A 23,240-nucleotide genomic window follows, 5' to 3' on the forward strand; every position below is an offset into this window, starting at 1 on the left:
TCCAATTTGTCCATATCCTTTCTGTAGTGGGGGGACCAAAACTGGACGCAATACTCCAGGTGTGGCTTCACCAATGCCAAATAGAGGGGAATAATCACTTCCCGTGATCTGCTGGCAACACTCCTACTAATACAGCCCAAGATGCCGTTGGCCTTCTTGGCAACAAGGGAACACTGCTGACTCATATCCAGCTTCCTGTTCACTGTAATCCCCAGGTCCTTTTCTGCAGAACTGCTGCTTAGCCAGCCAGTCAGTCAACCTACCTCAGTACCTTTGTTGGTAATCTCAATGCAATACCCAAGAACTCAATGAGCATACACAATGAAGTAGGACATGGCATGCGTAATGTGAGGTGGTAGCTAGGTCAATGGGAGGTTAGGTCTGCACTGCGGGTTAGGCTGGTTTAACTGCATCGCTGAGGGGTGTGGATTTTTCATACCCCTGAGTGATGTAGTTATACTGACCTAATTTCCTACTGCAGAAAAGGCCTGAGAGTCATTTCTTCTCAAAGGCCTTCTCCCAACAACTTGGTTTCAAATTGGCCCCAAGCTGAATCAGTACTGTCTTTCTGAGTTTATAGCCAGAAAGCTCATCTGCCTGTGGCAGCTGTTCATAGGTTTGTCAAGCAGTAGCAGAGAAATTTCCAACTCTATAGTCAGTTTAATAGTGGCTGTTTAGAACCCCAGAAGCAGTAGTGAAACTGAAGAATCATATGAATTTTATGCTACTGCCATAAAAGCAGCAGAGATAGATACTATAGTTATTCAAGGAGAAGAAAACCCCCAAAATAAGAGGCTCTGAAAGAGTACAGAGGCCAGGAAAATAGTGGAGACCCATTTCCCCCACTCTGTGGCAACCAGGGGAGGGATAGAGAATAGAGATTTTCCCCCCCCTCCCCTTGGAGCAACCAGGAGGAAGGGTAGAGTACCTGAGTTCCCCCCTCCCCACACTTCATTCACCCCTTTTGCAAAAACCTGGAGGCTTGAGATGGTAGAGAAGGCTCCTTTTCTCTACCTACAACTTGACTGGGCTGGAACCTCACATTTATCAGTCACCTAACAGTTAGAGGCTAATATAAAGAATAGATCCCTCCAGTAGAATGCCAAAAAAATTATCGGAGCAGAAATTCCAGCCTAGCAAATAGTGGGTGATCCGATGAGTGAATGAATAAATAAATTCCAACCCCTCTGCCTCCTAGCAGCTGGGGGCATCTGGAGTGCCAGGTTTCTCACATGGGTGTCACCCCAGGATCTTAGGGACATAGGAATTGTAGTCTTATTGTTATTTGTTTACATTTATTTCCAGCTAGTAGGTTTTACTACAGGTGTCTGGAAAAAGTCTCAAGGCTTATCAAGTGGATAGGCTCAAAAGAAAGCAGTAAGCACTGGAGTATGAAACACTGAAGTGAAAGCCATGCTGCTGCTACCAACAACAACATATCATGGCCAAATGACCAGAAAATGACTTTCCTTCCCACTTAATTCAATCACTGGTTATCTTGACTCACCATTTATTTTAAGCCTCAGGAACCAAATAATTTTCATTGAAAATAATAGTCTCCACCTGATTTACTGTGATCACTTTAGGGAGGTTTAATTCAATCAATGACTATAGAAAGTTGCTATTTAACTAATAAGGAATGCAAAAGCTGCGAATCAAATAGGAAAAAAAAAAAGGCCAAGGAACTACAGAGTAGGTGGTACAAACAGGACTAGGAATTAGGTAGATAAAGTTAGGTAGGTATTCCTAATTTGATTGCCCAATGTCCATCTTTATAGTATCTACACCTCAATAGATGGCACGGATGTTACCCTCTCTTAGGATGGCCAACTTTCTAATGTCTGAAAACTCCCACTACCCAGGCCCTGCTCCTGCTCCATCTCTTCCCCCGAGGCCCCAGCCCTGCCCCTGCCTCTTTCCCCCAGGCACACCCATGTTCCATCTCTTTCCCCCCAAGCCCCGCCCCTACTTGCTACTCTCCCCTCTTTCCCCCCGTCGTTCACTGTTCTCCAACCCTCAACTCCAGCGTGAGCAGCCCCTAGGGACTTGCAAACCCCAGCTCCAAGAGGCTGCCTGGAAGTGCAGGTCAGAAGAACGCTGCAGCCGCATGGGAGCAGCCAGGCAGCCCCACTGGCGAGCTAGGATGCAGCCCTCCTGCATGGCAGCCTCCTGCCTCTCTCTGTGTTGCCTGCCCAGCAGCCCTCTTCCCCTCCCGCTCAAGCCCTCCCTACCCCGGAGCTGCCTGAGAGTGTGGGCAGTGGAAGCGCCAGCTGGTGGGGCAGCTCATGTTCCTTCCCTCCCAGGGAATGTTCCATGTCCACTGGGAGCCCCTTACCCTGCTCGCCGTGGGCCCCTGCACTCTGTCCTCTCCCACAGCCCTGCAAACCATGCTCCTCAAGGGCTGCCCGAGCCAGTGCATATGTGCTGCTGCGGGTGCTGCCACTTCTGCCCCCGCACCCAACCGCAGTAACCAGACTTTTAGTGTCCAGTCAGTACATCTGACTGGACACTGTCAGGTTCCCTTTTCAACCGGGACTTTCCGACTGAAAACCAGACACCTGGCAACCTTACCCTCTGTACTCAAAAGAGCCAAGAATGACAGAGACAGACAGAAACAACAACTACATCCTGGCCAATATGCTCTTTAGCAGTACTTCACACCTGTGAGAAGGTGCAAGATTACTACTTCTGTAGACTTTTTAAAAAAGTTTCAGCAATTACTTCTTTGGAAGCAGGGCTAAAATTAATTAGTTCAATGTCTTCCTGATTTGAGCTGCTAATATTTTTCCTGCCAAGTAGTGCAGATCCAGCAGAGAGAGAGAGAGAGAGAGAGAGAGAGAGAGAGAGAGAGACACAGAGAGACAGAGTGAGTAAAGAACAGGACAGGCATATACAGAATCTAGAGGAAAATACTATTAAATATATTGAGGCAAACAAAAGTAATATGATCATTCTGGTGTCTAAGACACTGCTAAGTGAATTTCAATTTATTTTCAATTTGTTTCCTATTGATTTTTTCCCTCTTCTCCACTTTGCTAAATGAGATGGCAGATAATGTATAAAACAATTCTCACCTTTTGATGGCCTTGTCATCCAGTCCCAGCTTCTAACAGTCAGAGGTTTAGGGACATCCTGTGCACGGAATTGCATCATGGCTAATAGCCACTGATGGACTTATCCTCTATGAACTTCATTGGGTGACCCTGGTTCTTGTATTACATTAAGGGGTACGTAACACTTCCTTATTCACTTTCTCCATAACATGCATGGTTGTATTTTATCGTATCCCCCCTCAGTCTTCTCTTATCTACTCTGAACTATTCCAGTCCTTTTAATTTCTCCTCATATGGAAGCTATTCCATATCCTTAATCATTTTTGTTTCCTCTCTCTGTGCCTTTTCCAGTTCTAACATATATCTTTTTTGAGATGGGGCAGTATTCAAGGTGTGGGTGTCCCATGGATTTATATAGTGGCATTAAATGTTCTTGTTATCTGTACTCTCCTTTCCTTTCTTAATGGTTCCTAACACTCTGTTAGCTTTTTTGACTGCCGCTGCATATTGAACAGAGAACTATCCACAATGACGCCACAACCTTTCTTGAGTGGTAACAGCTAATTCAGAACCTATTATTCTGTGTGTATAATTGGAATTATTTTTTTCCAATGTGCATTACTTCGCACTTAACATTGAACTTCATCTGCCATTTTGTTGCCCAGTCACCCAGTTTTGTGAGATCTAGTTGCAGCTCTTCACAGTCTGCTTTGGACTTAACTATCTTGAATAATTTAGTATCAGCTGCAAATTTTGCCATCTCACTGTGTACCCCCTTTTCCAGATCATTTATGAATATGCTAAACAGCACAGGTCCCTGTATGGATCCTTAGGAGATCCCACTATTTACTTCTCTCCATTCTAAAAACTGACCATTTATTCTGATCCTTTGTGTCCCATCTTTTAACCAGTTACTGATCCATGAGAGGACCTTCCCTCCTATTGCATAACAGCTTACTTTGCTCAAGAGCCTTTGCAGTGGGATCTTGTCAAGGCTTTCTGAAAGTCCAAGCACACTATATCCACTGGGTCACTATTGGCCACATGCTTGCTGACCCCCTCAAAGAATTCTAGTAGAGTGCTGAGGCATGATTTCCCTTTACAAAAGACATGTTGACTGACTCTTCCCCAACATATCATCTATGTGTCTGTATTCTTTACTACAGTTTCAGCCAATCTGCCTGGTACTGAAATCAGGCTTACCAGCCAACTGCCAGGATTACCTCTGGAGCATTTTTCAAAAATTGGCCTTGCATTAGCAGCATTAGAACTGACCATGTTTCTGCCCTCACAAGCAATAGGAAGACACAACTCTTGTCAATGATAATCACCTGCAAGATCACAAAAGTTAAGCCATCAGGGAGAGCTGAAACTAATCCACGAATGCATGTCCAGCATCCTCAGTTTGTTGTTGTGTTGCAGTGCTAGGATTTTAATACTGCCGGATACACATTTTGGAAGGCTGAGATTTGCCCCTCACTCCCAGAACAATTAGAAATCCACTGCGATTTTTTTTTAATTTAATTTTTGGACAGAGGGAATCAGTTTTGGGCCCATCCTTTTAATTTTCCAAATATTTTGAGCATGATTACAGATCCCTCACTCATGCTGAGCCATTACGCATGTGAGTAATCCTATATCAATGTGAGCAACGGCTCATCAGCATGAGTATGAGTTCAACCAGTGGGCCCATCATAAATTAAGGCTTAGTCAGATATCTCCTTGGTGACAGCCTGAAGTAATTATGGGCCAAGTACAGCCCCAGGTCACTGGAATCAATCGTGTTGCTCCCATTTCCACCAGGAATTAAAGGTATAAGGATTCTTGAAGCTATCTGCTAAGTCTAACTATCTGCTCAGTCTGTTATACAAAAAGAGGAGTTTCAAATAATGGGCTGTATTGGGACGTTAAGCTGTCCATTGAGTTATTAATGGACCTGCTGCCTGCATAGCGAGGACAGCATAGGGCCCTAGCATTTTAAGAATAATTTCAGTTTCAGTTAAATGTTCCATGGTAGCTGTTTTATTGAGGTGGACAAGCATGAAAACTTCCTTCACTCACTGCTAACCTGACATGCAAATTCAGGGGGGAAAACAAACAAACAAACACAGTCCATATTAGCACATGGGGTGATCATAAAATATATCTTAACTGATTCCTAAGTTAGTGGTTTTCTCTGCAAGAAGAAGCTGACTGTGCTAGTTCTGCAGACCCCACCCTGTCAACACATCAAACTTGACTGACCTATGGACTGCAGATTACATTTGTATGAATATACTATCTGTATGCAAGTCACATGAATCAGTGACATATGCTGTACACATACACTAAACGTGGTGGGGGCAGGGAACACGTTGGCCAACAGAGTCAGTCTTTTTCTGTCATGAGGTGAGGTAAAAATGATTTAATGAAGTGGGGTTGGGAGAGAGAGAGAGAGAGAGAGAGAGAGAGAGAGGGCAACAGCCTGAATAAACTCATGGCAATCTGTCTTTCAAGCATAAATCCTCTTGTGTTTACTACCATTTTATTAAAGGAACTGTGAATCTAGGGAAAGGATTTTTAACTTCCCCCCTACAGCTACGTTTGAGTTCTTTTCAGCCCACAAACACTATCTTTTTGTTTTCATATAATCCAAAGAGCTATTCTAGAAGATTTAAAGGCACTGTATAAAAAAAGGGGAGGGGCAGGAGAGGGGAGGGAGTTAGAGGGAGAAAAACCATTAAATTGTATTTGTTATAAAATAACTGAGCACAAGTGCTGCAAGTTACAAAACGACTCGTAATTATTGGAGAGCTTATCAAAGGATTCAGCTTTGCTAACCTTAAATAGAAAATTAGCGAAGATCTCCAACTAAAAATGGAATGAGCAGTTCAGTTACACCCCCTTGTCAAAACCAGCCTCAAGCATAAAAACATTGACATCAAAGGAACAACTGGAAGCTTTTCCTTGGGTTTTGAAACTGTTAGTATAATTTAGTAACCTATTTTAAAAAGCTTTTGAATACAGACAAACATTTTAGCAGAGAATGGAGATTTTCTTTTTAAACACTGAGAAGAGCCAGTGCCAGACGATATTTCACCATATGAAAGGAAGTTTACTGGAACTTCTGTCTCTTGACTAAGCAAAGAGAAACTGGATTTGTTCAAGTTTGCAGTTTTACTATTTGTTTTATACTGAATAGTGATACTAAGGTGGGGTTTTTTGTTTTTGTTTTTTAAAGAAAACTGCATTATAAATTGCAGTGTTTAGAAGCTGAAGTACAGCTAAATCACTGACAACTGATTTGTATGATATGAAGTTTCGTTTCCTAAAAATATTTTTCCACAAATTTAAAAAACAAGTTATTTCTATATTTCACAAATTACTTGACAACGTGTTGCTTTAAAAGACAGTGACTGGAGAAAAAGCATTAGGAACAGATAATGGTCTATCTCTGCAATGTCAATATTGAACTGAAAATTATGAGATTTCTTTAAAAGGGAGATATCCGCCTTAGTCTTGTGGCCACATTCCATTCTTGTATGAAAAGGAGATTCTATTGATCTGCATATATTCAAAGACAACATTTGAGTCAAAAAATGAAAACAAATAAATCAGTTCTGATAGATACTGATGGTAGAATGACAGTTGCTTACTGTAACAGTAAGGACAAACTGTTTTCTGATTATCTCAGGGAAATAGCTTGTTTTGTTCCTCAGCCAGATACATTTTGATTAATCAGTAACATCTAAAAGCAAATGTGTATATTATACATTGAAAAACTGAAGGCAGAGGAGTCTGGTTTTGAGTGACTGATGTTTTCTAGATTAAACTCTCCTGTAATGTGGGAGACATGAGGCCAAATCCAGAGCGTTCCTCTGGGGTGGTGAGCACCCTCAATCCATGCTAGATCACTCTTAGGGCCAAATTGCTGGGTTCAACCCAGCTACATTCAGGAGAGACCTTAGGAGGGAAACAAAGTTGGAGGTATGACACCTTTTTACTCCCCTGACCCTGGGAAACTTCTGTAGGATGGTTTGGCCACAACATACGTTTGAACAGTCTCAGGGCTGCTCTAACTTACATCAGCTGGAAACAAGCTTCTGGGTGCCACTCTGTCAGCCTAGGGTAGCCAGAACACCTCTGGCCACTCCTCCGCATACCTTTGACATACTTCCTGCACTAGGATTAGGGGCAAGAGTGGTGATGCAGAGCCTGGAAGCTCGTGATATACAGTCAAGGATTCTGCAGCTGACTGTTTAAGCCAGCTTCCATCTTTTTGAACATGCAGAGTAGCTCAAAGACTAAGTATAGAGCATGGCTGAAGAGCTGGCCCTGAGCCTTTCACATCTACCATCAGACAGGGTTTTGAGACCATAATAGTACACTTAGCCCTGGGAACAGGGAATGGAAATACCTTGTGCCATTCCAAAGTAACTCCTCCATTCAGTTAAGATACATAAAGAAAGAATAACAGGCTGCAAATAAGGAACCTCTCCATCTAGCTTTTAAGCAATGTAAAGATGTTTTCTTCCATGAACTAATAATATAAGGTTTTTACACTGAGTTTGCTTGGTTTTTTTAATAAAAGAAACTGTGAAAAAAGGGAACAATAGCAAAACCTATCACATGTACAGAACTTAATATTTTCAAAAGTGCTTTACAGACATTAACCAATTAATGTCACAGCATTTCTATGGAGGTAGGAAATTTTCCCAACTTGCAGAGAGGGAAAGTGAGGTTAAACGGTCAAGGCTAACACGTGCAACAAGTTAGGCAACCAAGGACCCAATTCTGTACCATTACAGTGAATAACAACATTGAGACATCCTAGCCAGAATTTTGTAATCATGAGTCAAAAAAATTTAAAAAGCCCTTTTAAAGGAAGCTTGAAACTAAAGTCTTCATCCAGAAACTGAAGCAGCTTTTAAGCAGGAAGCTGCATGTGAAACGCTGGATTCCCTCTATGGCAGGGGGTATGCTAGAAAACCATTCAGAAGCAATAGGTAACTTATATTAGAAAAAGGAATTTATTAATATAGAAGTGTAAAGCCTGAAGTTGCCTCTTTACAATGATTTTCTGTGTAAATTGTAAGTATTTGCTTTTCCTTACTATTTCATCCTTGATGCTGTGATTATTCCATTAAATAAACTTTGTTTCTATTTACCCCAAACGGGTCTCTAGTGTGCAAACTGTATGGAGTATGTCCCCCAAAGTGAACTGGTAACTCGGAGGCAGATTTCATGCCTTCAGGGGTGACGAACCAGAGGGGAAAGTCAGAATGCCTGGTAGTTAAGAACTTGGGAAGGACGGCTCTGGGGAGACACGGGAATGGAAGGGCTGTTGGTGTCAATCTGCAAGGAGTAACTAGACTGGCAGAAGCCAAGGGGAGACCTTTATGCTTGTGGGCTTGGTACTGGTGTCAGGGCTCTGAGCCACAGCTGCACAGCATTCATAGAACCATAGAAGATTAGGGTTGGAAGAGACCTCAGGAGGTCATCTAGTCCAACCCCCTGCTCAAAGCAGGACCAACACCAACTAAATCATCCCAGCCAGGGCTTTGTCAAGCCTGACCTTAAAAACCTCTAAGGATCGAGATTCCACCACCTCCCTAGGTAACCCATTCCAGTGAACCCATTCACCACCCTTCTAAAATAGTGTTTCCTAATATCCAACTTAGACCTCCCCCACTGCAACTTGAGATCATTGCTCCTTTGTCTGTCATCTGCCACCACTGAGAACAGCCAAGCTTCATCCTCTTTGGAACCCCCCTTCAGGGAGTTGAAGGCTGCTATCAAATCCCCCCTCACTCTTCTCTTCTGCAGACTAAACAAGCCCAGTTCCCTTGGCCTCTCCATGTAAATCATGTACCCCAGCACCCTGATCATTTTCATTGTCCTCTGCTGGACTCTCTCCAGTTTATCCACATCCTTTCTGTAGTGGAGGCCCCAAAACTGGACGCAGTACTCCAGATGTGGCCTCACCAGTGCTGAATAGAGGGGAATAATCACTTCCCTCTATCTGCTGGCAATGCTTCTACTAATGTAGCCCAATATGCTGTTAGCCTTCTTGGCAACAAGGGCACACTGCTGACTCATATCCAGCTTCTCGTCCACTGTAATCCCCAGGACCTTTTCTGCAGAACTGCTGCTTAGCCAGTCGGTCTCCAGCCTGTAGCGGTGCATGGAATTCTTTCTTCCTAAGTGCAGGACTCTGCACGTGTCCTTGATGAACCTCATCAGATTTCTTTTGGCCGAATCCTCCAATTTGTCTAGGTCACTCTGGACCCTATCCCTACCCTCCAGCATATCTACCTCTCCCCCTATCTTCGCGTCATCTGCAAACTTGCTGAGGGTGCAATCCATCCCACCGTCCAGATCATTAATAAAGATGTTGAACAAAACCAGCCTCAGGACCAACCCCTGGGGTACTCAGCTTGATACTGGCTGCCAACTAGACATTGAGCCATTGATCACTACCTGTTGAGCCCGACAATCTAGCCAGCTTTCTATTCACCTTATAGTCCATTCATCCAATCTATACTTAAGCATAAGCATTAAGGCACCCAAAGTTACAGGGCAGGTGGTGACAGGACCCCTGAGCTCTGGGTGATCCCTGAAACATCACAATGTGTCAGCTGATTGGTCAAATACCTCCTAGTCTATAAAGTACGTATCAAATCGAGTTTCTGATACAAAAACACTGTGTGGTAAAAATGTGCATAAAATATTTGCTCATCATCAGAAGCCACACTTGCAGCTTCTCTAAATGTAGCTAATCTCCATTACTGTTTCCTTTGTTCACTATTCTGTGTAATGTTACTAAAACTATTGGCTTCTGATTGCTAACCCCACATCATAGCACTGCAGATCTGTTTGCTCGCTCGACTCTACAGCTACTTGAATGCAGTGTTTCTTATTTTTCATACATATGGGCCTCAATCTCCTCTGCTTTGCACCTTGTATAGTCAATGTCTGTTTGAAGTGGGAGTAAAATCAGAAGGGCAGCATTTTATAACCACCCTGCCATCACCTCACACAGACAGAAGTGACTACCCAAGGTGTAAGTCACTGGAGAGTCAGACCCATGTGATCAGTTCCAAGTTATGTGCTGCTGGGCTCAACAAATATCCTGCTGAGATCCCCAACAGGCTTCAACAACTGCCATGTATATGATAGGATTGTCAACCTGCTTCTGACTGTTATTTCCTTCCAGTTCCAGGCAGTTCTTGTTTATTCACCCCATTCTTTTTTCCAACAAAAGGCAATTGCACCTGATCAATGATGCAGGATACCACAGGTGACACATCAGAGACTGAATCCATCAAAGGGACCCAATCACCAAGTCTAGAAAGGCCTCTATTTTATAAAAATCAAATAAAGGTAGGGGGAAAGCTTACTTGGCACCTTGAAAGAGAGCAATAATTATGTCATGTTCAAAGGATAATGATTTAATGAGCCCATCTAAACAGTGGAGAAGCACTAATGAACAAATCTATCTTTTGAGATTAATCCTTACCTTAGAAGTAGGTTCTCAACATTTCAGCCTATATGTCAATTGTCAAGCTCCCTTTATTTGTAACACTCAACATTTGCTCCAAACCTTCCCCCAAATATATTTCTTTAAATCTTCTCTCACTGAGATGGTTTCATGAGAAGAATCTAATTTTAATTTCTTTCCTGAGAGGAAAGCAGATAATAAAATCTAATTCCCATATACTTTAGTGCAACAGTACAGGACACAAAAATTATACTAAAAATGTCTGAACTGCCACAATTTCATTCTATTTTATGTTATCAAGGCTTCTGAAGATGGTGTTGGTTTCAGTACAGGCAGAAGCTTATAACATCTGTTTGGGATGCAGCCACAAAAGGCTGCCTCCCCATAGTCTGTTCTACTGTATTAGATTACAGAAATTAGAAACAGAAACAGCCTACTAGATCACAGAAGTGCATCTTCCTGCAAATTCAGGATATAGCATTCTGATATGGATTAGCGTGGAGACTCTTACTACATAGCCCTGTTGCAGTTTTATTATTTGTCAGATGCGTAAAACACTACCCACATTGCTGAGTCACACAGTATCATCAAAGTGCAGTACACAGGAAGCTCTACAGGAAGACCACAAAAGATGAAGAGTGTCCAAAGAGGGACAAGCAGAAGGCTCCCAATGACATACCAGTCAGAGTATACATACTGCTGGAATAAGAAAAGAAAAACTACACAGCAAGCTAGTCATTGCTTCAGTAGATGGTTATTTACCCTTTATAAATTTGTATCTTTAAATAGGGAGAGGGGGAAACAATTTTATTTAGCGGTATTAATTTTTGCAATAGGGAGTTACTGATTAAAATATTTTGCAATGTCGTATTTGACTGTATCCTGCTAAGGCAAGGGCAGACATGCAATGTCTTGGTTTATCACACACGCAGGACATGAGCTATGCGGCTCTCATCAATTGCTGTACAGTCTATGCCTTCCCCACTTATTTATGTGCGTTTCTTGCTAAAAGGAAAGGGATTTTTTTTATGAGGCCTTTTAGAATTAATCGAATAAAAGGGTATGGGATTTTTTTGTTTTCTTATCTTTGTATGCCCGATTAGTGCCATTAGAATTAGTGAAGGGTAAAGCTCAAAAAGCTCAGCGGCTCAGTTTGGATATGTGATCCTAAAAGTTCAGATTCTTCTCTGAACACTACAGGGCTCAGTTCGCGTTGCAAGCCATACCCCTTGTAGAAATCTCCCAGGCACTCCTTGGCTACCCTATAAGCACTACCCCATTAAGATCACGTTTCCCTTTTGTCACGCCCCATGAACTCGGTAAAGACCCCACAATGTGTTTTTCCACATATCCCGTGGAAACTCCTCTCCTTGACTGAATCTTTTAGTGACATCGCAATCCAATGTTTGTGGCATCTCAATTTATCACCATGGAATCAACTGACTCCTCTACAAGGGAATCACACCACAATGATCTCTGAAAGCTGCTTACCAACCAACAGAGCTGGTCAAAAACAAACAAAATCTCTCTTTTACAGCTTTTTAATTTTTCCATTCCAAAATGATTTTTGGCCATTACATTTGTCATGAAATTTTTTTTGAACATTTTCTCTTATTTATGTATTTCTTTGGCCACTGAATGCTATAGAAAAAATTATATCCAGAGATTTTTGCACTCTCTTTTTTCTTTTGAAAGAATCTTTTCCTGTTGCTATTTGTAACTTTTCAAAGGTTGAGGCACTTTGGACAAGTTGCAGAGTGGTAAAAAGAAAAATGGGGGAGAAGGAAAAAACAACCACCCTACTCAAAATCCCGGAAAATTCTGTAATTTGCAATTTGTAATTGCAAAAACCCAAAAGCTTTTTGCAAAAGTTTCCAGTTTTGAAAAAAGGAGCTTTTTGTCTACAAAGATCTGAATGAAGTGTTTTGACCGGCTCTACAAACTAAAAAGCTTCTGTTTAAAAAAAAAAAAAAAGGCATCCACAGTGAAATCAGGAAACACACACACAAAAATGACATAATAGGTTTTAAAATGAAAACCACTTGTCTGACTAGGACTGTGGTTTTGTTAGGTTAAAAATTTCCCCAACCCTTGTTTATTTTTTATTTTATTGCTGCATGTACCTTTAAGAAAGCAAGCAAGCAAGCTGGCTTTTCAGAAGGCTGACAAAGTGGATATTTCTGGCCTCAGAAGTTAAATGACAGATTAAAGCAGGATGCCTTGGTTTGGACACAGAAATTTATATCAAATAACATGGAATGACCCCATTACTACTGAAATGAGTGACAGTGAGGGGACTGCCAGGCCCTTTAACAGATTTTTTTTTAGATCCTAGAAAGGTAGATTGACACTTCCTTAATATGTAAGCTAAATTCAATGGTACTTCAATACTAATGTATACTTGTCAGAGCACTTATTAAAATACCGGCACAAGCCCTGCTTCTGCACAATTATGAGTTGTTGATTCTGTCTGAGAGATTACTAAATGAACCCTGCCAGTGTAAAAGCTATTAAATGTCTATTTAGTATTCAGCAGACTTCTGTTCAAATGATCCTTGAAGGAGCCTTGCATAATTGATGCTACCATATTTCTCCAACTGCAGGCACCTAGCTAAGGAGAACTAGCAGTGTATGATAAAGTGAACCACTGGACCACCCCAAAATAATGATATGTGAATAAACACACATAAGAGAAGCATAAAAGCAAATCATATTTTATACTTTGCTTTAAACCTCTTCTTTATGAGATGAGTTGCCACTGTGACCTGTTTTCCCCCACTGCTTTACAAATACTAGAGCTAGGAAACAAAGCCTTCAGCTAGAGCAATGTCCTTCCAAGGTCAAGATGGCACCGTCTCTCAGAGGAGCATGGTGAAATCATGCTTTTAAGAAAGGAATAAATCTAACAAAGAGAACAAAATATAAAAACCATTGGAGCCTATTCTGATCCCAAAGTGCATGCCTTATTTGCTTAAATACAATGATGCACAAACATCAAAGCAGCCATAAAGCAACGTTGCTGGTATCTCGTCCCAATGTAGGGCAATCCTCTAGTGGTGTACAGCTAGTTGCTATACCATACCACCTCTCAACTCCCGGTGTTGGCATATGGGCTGTGTTTAGAGGCGGGGGCGGGGAGGAAGCAGATGTGGCCATGGCTTTCTTTTACTCCAGTGATCCAAAGCTAATGTATTAGTCCCTTGGGACCACGGGAAGCCAGCAGTCTATTTGCACTACTGCTGAGTGCCAAGTCAAGAACTCCTCAGCTGCAGTTGAGGGTCTGGGACCCTGTATTTATAATGCACACACAGACACACTATATATACTGGTAGTGCATGTTAGGGAGACACTAGTTAGAGCACTTACCACAGAAATTTAGCCTCTTTGTTCTGTATACAGAATATCATCCACAAATTTAAAACACTGAGTATTTGGGTACAGAATGAATCTTCTTAAGAATTTGCAAATAAGGCCCACTTCCTGCAAACACTTACGCATGTGCTTTACTTTCATGTAGTCTGTTCATTAGTTTACGTGGTTTATATAGCATTAAACAGTCTGCAAAAATTGTCTTATGGTCTCGTATACTTCTCTGCCAGCAGCGTTATGTCTTAGTTATCCTTTGAGAAATCTCTCTCTTTCATAATCAACATACTGGCCCTTAATCTTCCTCTCACCTAAGTGGACATTTACACCTGTGCAAAGTGAATGCAGAGAGTAAAATGGATGTAAAATGCTAATATCCTGAGGCCCTAATCCTCAAACACACGTCCTAGGCACATGGCCAGTGTAAAGTGTGAAGTTATTTATGAGTCTAGGTATGCACCAGCTTGGGACCCAATTTGGTAGTTATACATGCTGAAACGGGGTGAAAACTATAGATCTTAGAGCGAAGAATCAGAGTCATTAAGTGCACACACCCATCATTCGGTACGTTCCAGTGTGCATATTAAACACACACTCAAAATTCAAACTAATTTGAGAAAGTAACTTCAATAACTTTTTTTTTTAAATCTCAGTTGCTCAGGGTTAACCATTTTTCTCAACCAAAGTAGAATTGTATAAGGGAAAGTTTTCTTCATCTCAGAGCCGTTACAACTTTTACCACATAGGAAGTGAACAGAGAAAGTGGCAAACAAAAACCTCCAAACAAATGCTGTAGATTTCTTAACACATTTCAGTCATTTTAATTTATCACTAGTCCTGTGTGATAGTAGAAATAAAGTATTCTAATGTCTACCAAACTTGCAGAATTGTTACATAGAACTGGATACAATTTATCTGAAACCCTTTTAGAAAGATCTAATTTCAAGAAAAACAAAATCAAGAAAATATTTATTTGGATCCAATGTTATTATCAAAATTAACTGTGCGGCAATTAAGACTCAAATAGAGTTAATTAATAAAATAATGGAGTGGTATTACTGCTAATCGATGTGTCCATTTTGGGGCACATAAAGCAATACTTCAGTATTAGATGGAGAGTACAAAACCTCATTTCTCAGGTGAAAAACCCCAAGCTCACATTTCATACAGTAGATGGCCTGATTACCCTTCCTATTTCCCATCCCTCTGTCAGGTAGAGTGCCTGCATGAATGTGTGATTATGTGAACAGACATATACAATGATTATTTAAATAGAATTATGTGCCACACACATTAGAATTGAGACTAGACAAGAGCAGAGTTAGTTACTGAGGAAACTAAGGATTTTGGAATTATGTTTTCTCACAGCCCGATAGATCATATGAAATGTACAGAGATCACCAAGCAAGCAGCCACCAGCTCCTGCTTTCCACACTAGCTGATGAAATAAAATATGGTACAGGAAAGATAGAAAACAGACATCACTTCCCAGCCAGCTGTGTCCTTCTGTACATACTAATTTCCTCTTGCCTAAGTATAGTCCTTTATTTATAAATTATAATATTTAACGTGAACAAGAGATTATTTTAAAATGCTAAATAAAATAGGAAGAGGAAAACATTTTATTGCCCAACAAAATGAGTTGCTAACATTGAGCATTTAGAATTATGACTAAGATTTCTTTCTGCAATACATCATATTATGGCTAGGGCCCAACCAAATTCACAGTCCATTTTGGTCAATTTTACGGTCATGGGATTTTAAAAATCATAAAATTCATGATTTCAGCTATTTAAATCCGAAATTTCATGGTGTTGTAATTCTAGGGGCCCTGACCCAAGAAAAGGAGATGTGGGGGGGTCACAAGGTTATTGATAGAGAGTTTGCGGTACTGCTCCCCTTACTTCTGCACTGTTGCTGGCGGCAGTGCTGCCGTCACAGCTGGGCAGCTGGAGAGCGGCGGCTCTTGGCTGGGAGCCCAGCTCTGAAGGCAGCACAGAAGTAAGAGTGGCAATACCATGGTGCCCCTAAAATAACCCTGTGACCTCCTGCAACTCCCTTTTGGGTCAGGACCTCCAATTTGAGAAACGCTGGTCTCCCACCTGAAATGAGTATAGTATGGGGTAAAATCACACAAAAGACCAGATTTCACAGGGGGAGACCAGATTTCATGGTCCGTGACTCATTTTTCATGGCTGTGAATTTGGTAGGGGCCCACTTATGGCATATGTATTCATAATTAAAGCCCTGATCCTATCAAGACTTATAAACAAGCTTAACTTTAAGCACAGGAGTAATTCTGTTACATTTAGGGGGGCTACCTAAATGCTCAGCATGCTTGTAATTCTTTGAAGAACTGGGGCCTAAAATGGTCTCTCTGTTTTAGTAGTTGGGATTTCACCAGGAAGAGGGGGAAAAAATTTGTTTGTAAGTTCATTTGTAATAAAACAAAATATTCTCCTGATGCTCGACCTGGTGGCTGCTTACAATGTGCAAATTAGTGGTCTGTAAGCCAAGGTACTGTTAAAACACATACATTCATGTATTCATCTTCTGGAAGGTTTTCTTTAACCCCCCCCCCCCTTTTTAATAGTTTTTAAATTGACAGAAAGAGAAACACAGTGCAGTACGTATAATGAGACTCAATCAGAAGTCTTGCAGCAAAATTGTACTGACATTCATAGAGCATATAGGCAAACCCCCTTGTTTGTGTATGACATTAAAAATACACAATGTGCTTAGATGATTGTATATATTATGCAAAAGCTGGCCAGAATTTTGAGACTGGAGTAAGTCTGTCCCCCAAAAGGAATAAAAAAGAAAGGCCAAAATTTAGTGAGTACCACTAAGTTCAATGGGATCTGTGGGTGCTCCATATCTCCAAAAATCTGCCCATGTTTATTTAGGTGCCTTTATCATCATTAGTAGTATTATGACAGAACCTACAACTCATGTACTAGACATGGCACAAATAAGACAAAGAGTGGGGGAAAGGAAGCATTATTGAGATTTTACAAATGGAGATGTGAGACAGAGTGAAACTAAGGCCCCACTTAAGCAAAGCACTTAAGCACATGCTTGATTTTAAAAATAAGGCGCCCTGGATTCATTGTAAAGAAATAAAATTATCTTTTTATGCATGGTTTAGGTAGAAGTGAGAGAGAGGGGAATGGTAAGGAGTGGATGAGGACACAGTGGGAGAAAGAAGAATGGAAGAAAGAGGGAAGCTCTCCCATTGAGATGAATGAGGCAGAGGGGAAGCAGTGTTAAAAGAGGGCAGTAGGAGTGCAGAGTGGGGACAGTGAAGTATGGCAGCAAATGGAGCATGGAAATGAAGGAGGACTCAGCTGTGGTTAGAACTAATCAATCAGTCAACGAGCCAGTGTAAAGCCAAGTGTTCACATTGGGAGGATGAGGTTTCTAACAACCTCAGGATGCTGCTGTGGAGTGTGTCAGCCCTTAGCAGAGCTCCCTGTGCTGCTGTTGGAGAAGCAAGTGTTCCAGAGAGGAGTTGTTGGGTTTTTTAGGGGGATTGGTTTTTTTGTTTGTTTTAAATAGACACCCTGATGTTCCTCTCACTGCTAGCTCCCAAATGGAAAGAAGGGTGAAGCGGTTACTGGGAGCCCTCAGCATTCATCTTATAGCACAGTATGATTCCTGTGAATCTATCGTGGGAACAGTCCATGGTTCCTTTTCTGCACCCATGCTGATAGGTGTGATGCTAATTTAAATCTTGTTACATAGATTTTCATAGTGGCTGGCTCCCAGAAAATCTATTCCTTGCCAAGAAATTGCATCCAGAGGTAACCAGAGTGTAGAATTACAGTGCTTCATTATCTTTGTTTGTAAAACTTCTCTTTATTGGACAAATTTCTTCATTTTTTTGTGCCTTGAGGTGGATTTCTGAGACTACTAAAGAGATATGCTGAATATTAACGAATGCTGACAGTACAAAGCCTTCTTTTCTATAACCTACTTTTAAGACCCTGTCTCAGTCCCTCAGGTTTGAGACTTTGAAGAAAATCATGCAGATGGCACATTTGCTTTGAGAGCAACTTCACAAGCTTGTTTCAGGTCGATAGGCTGTTCTTGAATACTTCATTTAAATATCACAGGAATCTCATTTTTCTAAAAGGACAGCAGTCCCCCAGAATCTTCCCTGTCTAGAAGTCGATGAACAATTTTATTGAACATACTGAAACTTTATTCTTCTTGCATGTCAGGTGAGCTGATTGAGCTAGGCCTTCCTTGTCATCAACAGTGTTTTTTGTTTGAGGTGTCTGGGATTCAACTTGAGAGGTGAGTTTATCTAATTTGGCATCCATAGCTACTACAGATCTTTGACAGTTTTTATTAATTTGTTCCAAAATATTGTGGCTAGAGTTGTCTGGCTCTGAAGCAGCAATGAGACAACTGGATGCACAACAGCTTGGGGTGAATGCTGCATAGTCAGATTGCGCACACCGAATTTTCACTTTAAAAAAATTGCCTCGTCCATTTGATTTTGGATTTTGAAACATTCCTTTTATAACAGGGTAGTAAATATACAGATTGCCTTTTGTAACAGAGTCTCAGGTCATGACCTTGGATAAATGAATACAGAGATAATTGAAACCTACAGCAGAAGTTAGGAACAAGTACAAACTCCTTGCTCTGCTGGCAAGGCCTGCTCTCATTTTTGTCTTTTCAGCCTCTTTGAATCAACAGTTTCTTGCCGGACACTTCATTACAGCAATCTGGCAAGTTAGGTTCACATGGACTTGTTACCGGTGAATGAGATTCTGTGCACACCAGCCACCAATCCAGAACTAGTCTATTGCCTCTCTTGTGCCTGTCTGTTAGGGAGAAATAGAAAATTGTCTTTTGGGAATTGTATACCTCCAGTGTAGTGACTTGAGCCTTTTGTTTAGTAGTTCCCCAAGCAAGTGCTTCCATAATGATGGGAGAGAGAAATAAAAAATAAAAAATCCACTCCCACCCCTGTCCCTCTACCACTGGTTACATGTAGAAAATACACAACAGGAAGGAAGGCTCAGGACTAATGTCTCTGAAGCATTTGCTTCCAATCCACTATTAAGAACACAGATTCTGAGAAGAAGTTAGAGGTGAGAATAATGGCTAATAATGCTATGCTGAACTTTGTATCTGACAGCCCTATTGACAGGAGCCTAGACACACATGGCCAAATTTCTGAAAGACAGGCCTACATTTTGAATGTAAAAAATGTGAGTGGACTTGAATATTTCTAGCTGCATATGCAATGATTACTGTTGTAGCTCACACTGTGGATTTTCAGGCACATGTTGCCATTTAGATTCCTGATGAGCCATGTATGAATGCAAAACCTTATTTCTGTATGTAATCCTGGTAATTGCCTATGAATTTTTGCATTTGAAACTCATGCTTATTTTTAAATTTATAAAATGAGCTTAATTGTACATGCATCTTGACTTGTTATAAACTTTAAAAACCTCCACAATTACTTCAACTTTTAGTTTCAAGATATGAAGGAAAAACAATAAGCCTTCTACAAAAACAAACTAAATGCCAACCCATAAATCACCACTCCCCATGTCACGCAATATCCTGAGTGAAGAAACAAGCCGCACCCAATGCCCTAAACCTCAAAAGAACTCAAATTCTGTCAGACTAGCAGGGGGAAAGAATTCTGATGTCAAGGCCTTGCATGACAAAATCTCCTACCACAAGCTCTAAGACATTTCATTCTAGATACCTAGCTTGAGGCTCTCAGCTGACTTCTCTCACCATGGCAATGAGTCTTACAAACAGCCAAGATCAGAATCACCTTCTTTAATTGAACCAGTTAAGTCTATGCAGTCTATCAGGAAGTCTATGCAGTTCCTGAAGAAATGACCTGATATGTATTCTGTGGCTAGCACTGCTTAATAGGTAGGCAGTCGTGTTCTACATTAGCTGCCTCTTCCAAGTGGCCGACATAGAACATATTACAGTTATCCAGTCTAGAAGTCACAGAGGACTAGATTATCATAACAAGGTCCCAATTGCCTATTTAGGTAAACACTGCAGGGGTGGGAAGGGAAAGCCAGTTTTTTTTCCCCACTGGCATCACCTGATATTGCAGGAGCAGTCAGAAGTCCAAAACATCCCTAGATTTTGAGCCTCCTGAACAAAGGATGGAGAAATCCTTGAGACAGAAAATACCCCTGCTATGCCCTCTAGATCAAACCCCCAGTCTCTAGCATTTAACGAACAAGGGCCATTCTATTCTCATGTCTTTAAGCACAATCAGTGTTACTGTGAATTGGAAGCTGAGCAGTTTTCAAAACAGAGGGGGCAAAACAAGCAGTGAGCTAAAAATAGGCTGTTACTCAAACTTCAAGAAATTCTCTAGAGATAGGATTTCCTGATATGAGATTCAAGTCAATAGGAAGTGCCCTTCCTGTGTTTTTTAGGATGCAAGGGTAACGCGTTTGTTTTCAGCAGACTTAAAAGTGGACTCTGATCTGAGTTCATTGTTTTAAAGTAACCTTTTCTTCAAAATGTAAATTTGGTAGATCACGTCCCTCAATAGTTAGACATGATTTTGAAAGAAATGTAGTGTCACTTATATTTTTATACGCAAGGATTCTGTAAGGAAATTGTGCATTGTCCCTGTAAATTTAGGATCAGATCCATATATTCTCATTCATGCTGGGTAGTGCCTTACTTCACACATAGCCCCATCAAAGTCAATGGATCCACTTGTGATTATTCCAGGAGAGTAAGGGGATCAGACTCTAGCCCTTAAAAGTACCTAGATTTTACATAAGAATAAGTACAATAATCATTAACACTACACAGGCTACACAGTGCCTTTCATTAAACTCACCTGACATAACATATTCAGCCAACTAGAACTCATACAAGAAAACAACAACTAGTTTGGGTAGAGATTATGATTTACTATAACAGAGTTTCCAAATTCTGATTAAAAACAGTTTGGTCTTGTCTACACTAGCAAGCCACAACAGGCTCAATACCTCTTATTGCTGAAGTCGATGATATTTTGGATGCTGTATTTGCAGTTCACCTTTAATAATTAAACCTCATATACTTCAACACAGTGGGTGTCCACCTTAACAGCAGTTTATTAAATCCTGTTGTTTCTGGTTAATAGAGGTTTAGGTCTGTGGATTTCCTTGCTCTTTGACGTTTTGGGTACTTAAACAACAAATACTACAGAGAAAGAATATTTGAGTGACTGGCAAGAGTTAATCTCACTTTTGTACAGCACGATTAAATAAACAGAGTAACTGACTTCACAAGAGTCAGAGTGAGGAGAGCATACACTTCAGAGAAAAAATAATTGAATCATTAGGACCATATCTAGCCAGCATTGCAAGAAAGAAACTCTCACTGAAAGGTGAGAGAGTTTGATAACAAAACCCCTGGGAGATTATGGATATTACAAATAATCTCTTTTGATTCTTTGCTGTAGCAGCAAAACACTAAGGTTTTTCAACATTCCCAGCAGCTACAAAGAGATGCTATTAGATAAAATTCAGGAGGTTTTTTTTAAAAAAAGAAAAATACAGGTTTAAGCAATTTTCTGCCTTAAAAATAATACTTTTTCATTCAAATACTTTAAAAATCTATGCAAAGGTAAGCAAATATTATCTCAATTTTATTCTCCTTATTGGAAAACAAACCTCTTCTCTACTTAAGAGACTTGCTCAATGTTAAATAGTGAGCCAGTAGCAAAACCAGGATTAGAATCCATGAGGCAAATTCTCAAATACAGGTTATGCAACTTCCAGGGGCATCAGCAGGAGCTGCATGTATGTATTTGACCCGTAGCTTCTATGTTCCAGTCCTGTTCTCTAACCACTAGGCATGAAACCTCCCCTATGTTCCAATGAATATTGGGAGTTTTACTAACTTTCACTGAAGTGTTTAAAAATTTTAAAATATCTTTTTCTTTTAAAAAGTAAATACAAAAAGGGTCAGAAAGAACTCAGGTTTAGCTATATAAAACCTGACAAATGCTTACATAGATTTTCCCTTTTCACATAAAGCACAAATGTTGTGAACTTCAGTGATGTCATCAGCCTCAATTTAATCTGTTTGCTTGTCAGTTTGTGTCAATAAGCATGACTTAAAAGCAATCACATACACATGCACTCACTCCCATTTTAATATTAGTTTGAGTTTCCAAAATATATAGCATTGAAATAACATTTTAAAGTAACATATGCAAACAAGTTTCAGAGTGGTCCATCCTCATTATCACTACAAAAGTTTTTTTTTCCCCTCCTGCTGCTAATAGCCCACCTTAATTGACTGGTCTCATTAAGAGTTGGTATAGTAACCCCCATTTTTTCATGTTCTCTGTATATACATCTTCCTACTGTATTTTCCACTACATGAATCTGATGAAATGGGCTGTAGCCCACGAAAGCTTATGCTCAAATAAATTTGTTAGTCTCTCAGGTGCCACACGTACTCCTCATTCTTAAATGCAAACAAGTTTAGCTTGTATAACAATTTAGTCCTACTTATAGATAAAGCCCTATTTTATGAGTATTTTAAATATTATGGGGCAGATGTCCAGGTCTGGCTGAGCCATGCAAAGGTGGGAAAATAGGAGGAAAGATGGTTCCAGGAATCTCAGTGCATGACAATCAAACTCCACCCTGCTCCTGACAATGCCCCCAGCCAGCCCCAAAATGCTCCCTTAATCAGGTGGATGCCTTGTTAAGGACAGCTCTCTGTCCCGTTTGTGCAGCCAGAGCAGTGCAAAGGGAAGAGAGCCAGGAGTCAGGATGTGGTCCTATGCATCAACCTTCCATACAATCTGCGGTCTGCAAGATGTTTTCATCTACACGTTAAGCACAGCATAACTTAAATACCATGAAGCAACAGTATGAGTTTAAAAGCTTTTCCATACATTCCCTGGTATATAAAAGTGGAAAGCATCCAGCTGTGCATTTAAACAGAAAACTCACCTTATTGTGTTCATATTTGTATGGGATTTTGAGTGTATCCATAGCTCTGATCATAGCTTGCATTGCTGTAAATATATTCTGATACACGAGTTTTGTGAAACCCCTTTTGTCTTCGTCAGAGTATCCTGATCCATGGATGATTCTCATCTGTTTGATGAATGTGCTTTTGCCACTTTCTCCCGTACCTGCAAGACATCCAATAAGGACACATCGTCAAACCAAAATATTCACAGAACACAAACATGAAATTGTTGCACAAATTAAGCAACTTATTCTGTACAGAGCTGAGCAACCTGTCAGCACTCAACCACTAATAAGTAACATTCACTCTTAATTACAGACAACACTAACAAAGGCCAATCCTATATTCAAACA

At 40.6% G+C, this 23,240-nt stretch overlaps 1 protein-coding gene across 1 annotated transcript in view; it reads right to left on the reverse strand.

The window, feature by feature from the left end:
- LOC123372731 (guanine nucleotide-binding protein G(q) subunit alpha) overlaps window positions 1–23,240 on the reverse strand; it is a 209,101-nt gene that overhangs the window by 124,584 nt on the left and 61,277 nt on the right. The window contains exon 2 of the mRNA XM_045021101.1: window positions 22,866–23,050. Coding sequence (XP_044877036.1) covers window positions 22,866–23,050 — 185 coding nt within the window. The remainder of the gene's footprint in view (window positions 1–22,865; window positions 23,051–23,240) is intronic.

Source organism: Mauremys mutica, chromosome 6 (genome assembly GCF_020497125.1).
Source record: "Mauremys mutica isolate MM-2020 ecotype Southern chromosome 6, ASM2049712v1, whole genome shotgun sequence".
Taxonomy (NCBI): domain Eukaryota; kingdom Metazoa; phylum Chordata; order Testudines; family Geoemydidae; genus Mauremys; species Mauremys mutica.